The following is a 7,711-nucleotide window of genomic DNA, read 5'->3' as shown; positions in this document are numbered from 1 at the left end:
TTCTCACTGGTGGACACGTAATTTTTAAATAAATAACTTATTTATAGGCAATGTTACTCGGTGATATTGTAGCTTCCTAATGACAAAAGAGTTTTTAAAATCGGTCCAGTAGTTTTTGAGTTTATTCGTTACATATACAAATATACAATTTTTGATTTAAAGAAATTAATGTAGTCTTACCTTAATATGTCATTAAAGCAGTTACTTACGATACTGCTACTATTATCTAGACTATTCAAAATTAATCCAAAAGAGTATTTTTGGTGTACGAGGATTCTTGATTGCTGATTCATACATACATTTACTTTTATTTATAAATAAAAGACTAAAATAAACAAAGTTATAACAATGAAAAACATCTAACAAAACCTGTTCTCGGGTTTCCTTAAAGTTTATGAGGCGCAGCGGACATTTTTAATATTCTTAGGAAAATAAACATAACTTAGCTTATAAATTCCTATGTAGATACTACATTCATATATTATTCTGATGGTGGTATGATTAAATGTATATATATAAAAAAGTCGTGTTAGTTACACTATTTATAACTGAAGAACGGCTGAATCGATTTGACTGAAAATTGGTGGGCAGGTAGCTTAGAACCAGGAAACGGACATAGGATAATTTTTACCCCGTTTTCTATTATTTTTTTTTATTCCGCGCGGACGGAGTCGCGGGTAAAAGCTAGTGAGTTATATTAATGAGATTAGCTATCCATGTTTCATTTGGAATCTGAGTATTTTTCTAACATGTACCGATCTGTAAACTGCCACTTTTTGACCTGCATGAAACGGAATCATTTCATAGAAAATAAGAGACATGACAACATTAATTTTTATATCATTGTATTGCTAGTAAAATCGTACGGGTATTTATAGAAAAAAATACTACACGTTATTTGTTATCGTTTATTTCTTAATCTAAATCAACATTAGATAGATCTTCAGTTATTTTTCGTACATCATCTTCTGTTCTTTTCTGGTCACCTAACTTCTGTGCTTCTTGTTTCTTCTGTCCGTATAGCCTTTTGAGGTTATCCAAAACGTATTGTGGCATATGTCCCGGTTTCGGTTGGTGAATCTCGTACTCTCCTTTATCATTCTTAACTAATTCTACCACGGAATCTTCTAGATTCATTACTTCTCCCGGTCTACTCGTATCCGGTCTTTTGTGAACTATTTTTGATGGACTTTTCATCTTCTGTGCCCAGCTTTGTAAGTATTTTCCAGCGTCAGTTTGAAGGAACTGGAAAGAGACGTTATAATATTAACATTGTTAATAATTGTTATGATTATTCCGTTAATTGTTAATAAATTAAGAATTCCTTTGTTTTTTCTAAAATTAAAAAGAGCAATCATATGATACCTTTTCTCTATTTTTATTAACTTTGGGAGGTGGCAGGGCCGGCGCTTGTCGCTTGTTGCTCCCCGTCCCGAACGGTTGCCCAGCTGAAAAAAAATTCAATATTTCTCTATTTGATATTTTCCGTCTATGTGCCTTTCGGGAAAAAATAGCAAATTTTTTCCGTAGTATAAATATTTTAAGTTTACTGTACACACGCACTTGTTTCTTTTTAATCAATTTTTACAAAAAGGAAAGAACTAGAGCACAGATAATAAAACAGATCTCGTGACAAATGACTGTCTTATTGCTGAAAGCAATATCTACTAAACTAAAGAAATAAAATGACGGGTTTGAAATCTAAAATAAATAAGTTTTAATAATTAAAATAATTAAATAAATTACTAGAACAATAAATATCTTACTGAGATTCATGGTGTTAGTTTGTGGCCCCAGTTCGAACATGACCTGGAAGTCGGCGTGGTTGCCAAACGCGAATCCAAAGCCTACTCGAGAATCGGTGCCTGAAAATATGTAAGTAATAACTTAGTGAAGTTTAGTTTTAATAAACAAAGACACAAGGTTCAATAACCTCCTGATGTAACTGTGACGTATTTAAAAATTTAACTAATCAAATTCGAGTTTATTCGTATTAATTTCTATGTAACTAAAATTTAAAATAATTATGGGGCTTACCTTTTTTAATAGGAGGAATATTTGAATAAGCAACGGACAACAGCGATGGCAACTCCTCAGGTATGATCACAGAGCATTGTCCTGAAAATTAACAAAAATTGCTATATGAAGAATGTTTATTATGTCGTTTTCTTAATGACTGTTATTATTTAAATTGTTTATACACAAGAAAAAAATTCTCTGGTAAAAAAATGGAAATACAGTCGAACCTGGATAAGGGAGAAACCTCTAAGTTTCTTTCATTGCTTTATTCGATCCTGTCGGTTTTTTTTGTGACAGAGTAGTCACTGTTTGCCTTGAAGAGGCATTTACAGTTTCACCGGGCTTAAGGTGGCCGGGCGCCAATGGCGCTTAGCCTAAACCTCGTTTAAACGATCCTTTCGGACGATGACGATGACGATGTAAGTGAAAACGCGGGTAAGACCTTTATAAGCGAGATAAATGTCATTGTCCGGTTATCCAGGTTCGACTGTATATCTTCGTGTCTTTCATTCCCTTCGAAAAGACAAAGATAACATTAAATTATTACTTTCACACTTTTGTTTTTTATTTCGTCAATTAAAAGCGGTAACTGTTTTCAACAATACATACAAGTTCTTGCTTGAAAAAGCAAGCTATACTTTTACATAGTTACCAATATTCTCATCATCATATCCGCAAAACAATAGCTATTGTAAGCTTCTGGTAACGTGACTGTGCGAAATAAATATAAATTAACCGTTGAATTCTATCACTTGTATCAATAAATACGGTTGTCTTTGTTTTACCAGATTAACAGTGGTAGATCCCGCAACAACAATACTTGTTGGATGCACGAGAGACTGAGACTTCTGCCACTAAAATGTAAATAAATTTGTACATACGAACGGAGAAAGTTTAAACATGCATGTAACATTCTCATTACAACCCGTTTATTATAAATATTATGTTAATGAGCGTAAAAGTATGTACACATTATTACGTCACTATACCTTTGTGTAAATTGAAATTTTAATTTTAAAATACTGTTCTTTTTCAGCTAATGCATATTTAAATTTGTTTAATTTATCTAAGTATTATTCTCAATTTTTTTATAATTTACTCATTAAAAACACTATTTTCAGAAGGAATGACTTATTTAAAATAGTTACCATTGCCGGTATATTTATAAAACAATAGCTGTCGCCCGTTACCCAGTCCGTGCGAAGTTTAAAAAACTTATTAATAACATATATTCTTCCAGACTATGTTCTACATCTGTGCCGAATTTCACCAAAATCCGTTTATCCGTTACGTAGATACCTTCTAACAAACATCCATCCATCTAAACTTTCGCATTTATAATATTAGTAAGATTTTCTTATCGTATCTTTCAATGTGAGTAAAAGAAATAATCCTACTTCTGCAACTGTTAGAGGTCCATATAGGTTACAAAGTATTTTTCGTCAGCATATTAAAATAAATCAATATGTGAGGCAAGTCACGGCCGCTCTGTGTAGAGGTGCCAAAACGCCACTACGACAATACAAATTATGCACGATGTCTCATTTTTGTTGAACGTATATTTTTGTGTACAGTAAAGACTTCCTGACTTCATTTGGTAATGTTTTCTGTGGGTTTGTATGTATATCATTCCATTGTGACGCCAGCAACAACGCCATCTGTTGCACGAATTGGTCGGTTCGACCAGGTGAAATATAAACGTTTTTATAAGGATAGGATGGAGTGGCTAAGTGGATTTAACGGAGGAGGGGACGGGACGCAAGGAAACTGAAAATATTCTCTTTCTGTGTGTCCCAACTCCGACGTTTACAGGTAGGCAATGAATCTCAATAGAGGATGTCTATGGGCAGCGGTCAATTCACTATTTCAGCGAATTCAGATGGCCGATTGCTCATTTGAAACCTTATAAATAAATAAAATCATATAAAAAAAAGTCAATTAATCTTATTATAAATAAGGAATTAACTGCTCTTATCTATTAATTCCAATGAAAATTAGACCAACTTCAGTTAGCTTATAAAAATGTGAAAACTTGACACAAATGCTACCATCAGCAATAAAAAAAGAAAGTAACTCATTACATCCTTTCTATTATAGTATCAATAGAATTACTACTCATATGTCTGGTTACAAATAACTAACGAACGTAGACAATAACGACTTTTTTCAATAAATTAGTATTATTTTATGACATCAATAGGAAAAGTGTCTCGTTCATTTATATTTTCAAATTAAACTCGAGTAAATATGTCTAATTTACGCCGTTATATGAAAGACTATCTGTCGCCCGCGACTTCATGTGCGCGAATTAAAAAAAAACATTATAAGTAGTCAATGTGTTCTTCCAGACTGAGTTCTACATCTATACCAAATTTCATCGTGATCCATGCAGCCTTTCCGGAGATACCTTGTAACAAACATCCATCCATCCATCCATCTAAACATTCGCATTTATAATATAAGTAAGATTACTGCACTGACCGGGTCGAGTAGAGCTTTTTGATTTAATAAACCACACTATTTATTTCACTCTTCACTAATTGTTATGCATTTTACACGAATGTGATCCATCAAAAGTAATTTCTATATAAAAATCTTCCAAACTATAAAAATAGATTTTTGAAACTAATATTATTGTCGTAGTTTTCTGAGACTTAAATTCTACTATTTAAAAGATACAGTTATCTCTGTTTTGTCAGGGATAGTGACAGGGATAACGATATGTTTTGTACGGATATTTTGGTGTCAGAAAGCAATGGGCAAATAGCTTGTAATCTGTTTCGTGTATTAAGTGCAAGTTGTCAAAAGATCGCAACCTTACATGGCTTGTGTTGCGTATCTGTAGTATGTAGGTCAGGGTTTCCCGCCTTTACTCTAACATGTTAATATTATCTTTACTCAAGCTTGTGTAACCTTACAACAAGAAATACAATAAAAAAGAAAGACAGTTAATTTATGCTTTTAACAAAAAAAATGAAAATCATAGAAAATATTTTACAAGTTTTTTTTTAAGAAAATCATACGCAATTCAAATATTTTTACTATTATTAATTTTAAAAACATTTTTGTTGAATAAATTTATGTAAAAACTACACCTTGGCTATAACTATTATTTATTTAGAGGTCAATTTTCAACCTTGTTAATTTCTTGTTACATATTCATCGCAATGCACTGTAGAACAGATGATATTTTTATAATCTTTATTCTATTAAAACTTTACATTAATTACTGTAAAATAAACAAATGTTATTAATATTTACATACAAAAATTACATTTCAAAAATAAGTTGTTATGAAAGTTCTAAGTAGAATAACCTTAGGTTAGGAGCAAAGACATCTTAACTCGCTCAAACCTGTTTCTCGCTTCGAAAACGAAACCACCATATTACACAACTACCATTAAACATCTCTAAAACTATATGATGAACATCTGTCTACTTAAATATTGACTAATATGACTAAATATTAGTTCCAGACAAAGCTAAAAAATTATGTTAGAAGTATTTTTTTTATGCTCTCAATACAAATAAACAGATTGAAAAACAAAAGAGTAAGAAAGTTGCTTCTTTAGAAAAAGAAGTTAAATCCAATTTTTATTACTACGTACAATATCTTCACGATAGTGCTTTTAGGCCTAGTTACAGTTATAATTCCTACATTGGGCAAATAATTAATTAAAATAATAAGGCCCTTACATTAAATTTATACTTTTGAAAGTTGTTGTGGCTTATTCAAGAAAAGGTGTAATTTGTAGCGACCTTATTATAAGGCTTTTTGAAGGTTAATAACATATGAATATTAACCGTACACAAAAACAATTTGAAGGACTTAGATCGATTATTATAATATACTGTAATTTGTAATCCATTCACCATTCACTTCGTATACTTATAAAATTATTAATTACTAACAGTGGGCAGCGACTGCGTCCGCGCCTAATTTTAAATAATCTAGTAGTAAATATAGTCTATGTCAACATTGAAAGAATGTTTCAAATCGGTTCAGTAATTTCGGGGCCTATGCAAACAAACAATCAAAACTATCCTCTTTATTTCATTAGGATACATATGTATTCCGTAAGTAAACAATATAAGATTCTGTCTAAAAATTTAAATTTGTTATGATCACTTAACAAAATATTAACTTTTTTTCTAATTGATTCTACTAAATTCAAATAAATTATTCGTTTATTTAATTTAATCGTTTAGTATTGTTTATTTACAGTGGAAACACAAAGCTATACTTGTTACTGCTATTAGACATCGATGTCGAATTGTTAAAAAAAATATTGGAAAGTTTAAAACACAAATACTAAACAGTTAACTAATACTAATCATAATTCCGTATATCTCAAACATTTACTTACCGAAAGAAAACAGGAACAAAATATATATAATTTTAACCGCCATTTTTAAAAAACAAAAAAACAATTTCTGAAGATCACTGTTTCACAACATACACCAGCATCGTAATAAAATCCAGTCAGTTAACTCGCATTATCCAATTGTCAATGCCTTGAATTAAAAGAAAAAAAAAAGAACTGTCAACACGACTGATTTTGCCGCCAAACTGAACGTAGAAACATATGACTACCGACGTAGAAACTTTCACTATTGCGACAACGATTTATGTCTTCTTAATAAACTATTAACTTATTACTTACTTTGAACTAAAATTAGGTTTAAATTCCATTGACATGATTCATGCAGTTTGTACGTTTGTAAATTCGCAACACATTTTACTAGTGTTTGAAATTTAAAATCCCTGGGTAGCAATGCTCTTAATACGGTTAATCAAAAATAAACCGTAAAAGTAAGAAGCAAAAGGCTTACTTCACAATAAAAAGCAATCATGCAGTTGACATCCGTGTGTGTGTTTCCATTCACCACGCTCTAAATATTGGTTTGCAGCAACAACTGCATAACAATAGGCCAGTCAACTTTCGGCTCTAATGCAAAGAAAGTAAGTACTATATTACCAAAAAAATGTTTTCACTTATAATCTTTCGTGGTAATTTAACCACCACTTTCATATTTTGTGAAACCAAGAGTGGTGGCGGTATTCCAACAAATGTAGAAAGCTTATATTCGGTTAAGCAATGACAACTTTAGCAATAATAACATCCGCATGTGTCATTATAAACAAAAAAATTAAAGGCATATTTATCCCAAAAGAACATTTTTCCTATGCGTTAATTCAGGCTGTTATCTCCGTACAGCAGTTTCAGCTACCTAGAAACAAGCATCCAACCATCAGCACATGGTATGACGTCACGCGTCATGTTAGCGTACAAGGCAGATAGACGTGCAGACATTTTTTTTAAGTCAAAAAGCGCCTGTTTTTTATTAATAGCAAACATTCGCTTCTACTATTTAACTATAATTAGTAAATAGTAACTACCAAAGTATTATAATTGGCATTACACATGGCTTTTAATTAATAGATTTGTATTGTACTACGGAAAGGTTTTGACGCCCTTTAATATCTCTAACATTGACGAACTTTTTTTACCTAATCTTACCCAATCGGGTAAAGTAATCCGATTGTCAAAAGCAAAAATATTTTGTTTAATACTTGTACCACATTGAATGTGCATACTACAATAAGATAATCATTATTAATTACCGTGGGAACACAGTCCTATGTACAATGGCGTAAGTTTTTTGCGACCCACCGGGTACTGTATGGCAC

The 7,711-nt window shown here is 31.6% G+C and overlaps 1 protein-coding gene across 1 annotated transcript; it reads right to left on the bottom strand.

Annotated features, from left to right (window-relative positions):
* Positions 1–903: 903 nt before the first annotated feature.
* Positions 904–6,600, bottom strand: LOC106708319. Its single transcript, XM_014499806.2, has 5 exons — positions 6,387–6,600; positions 2,038–2,118; positions 1,767–1,865; positions 1,366–1,448; positions 904–1,245 (listed from the first exon to the last, which is right to left on the bottom strand). Exons 1-5 carry the CDS (start codon positions 6,427–6,429, stop codon positions 916–918), a joined length of 636 nt encoding a protein of 211 aa, XP_014355292.2. The 5' UTR covers positions 6,430–6,600; the 3' UTR covers positions 904–915.
* Positions 6,601–7,711: the final 1,111 nt, after the last annotated feature.

This window comes from Papilio machaon, chromosome 19 (genome assembly GCF_912999745.1).
Source record: "Papilio machaon chromosome 19, ilPapMach1.1, whole genome shotgun sequence".
NCBI lineage: Eukaryota > Metazoa > Arthropoda > Insecta > Lepidoptera > Papilionidae > Papilio > Papilio machaon.
This window is presented reverse-complemented; position numbering and strand designations above follow the sequence as displayed.

Coding starts and splice junctions, on each gene's coding strand:
- LOC106708319 (XM_014499806.2), bottom strand. CDS start 6,429: ATGGCGGTTAAAATTATATATATTTTGTTCCTGTTTTCTTTCG. Junction 2,119..6,386: donor TTTGTTCCTGTTTTCTTTCG/GTAAGTAAATGT, acceptor GTTAATTTTCAG/GACAATGCTCTGTGATCATA. Junction 1,449..1,766: donor AACTAACACCATGAATCTCA/GTAAGATATTTA, acceptor ATTTTTTTTCAG/CTGGGCAACCGTTCGGGACG.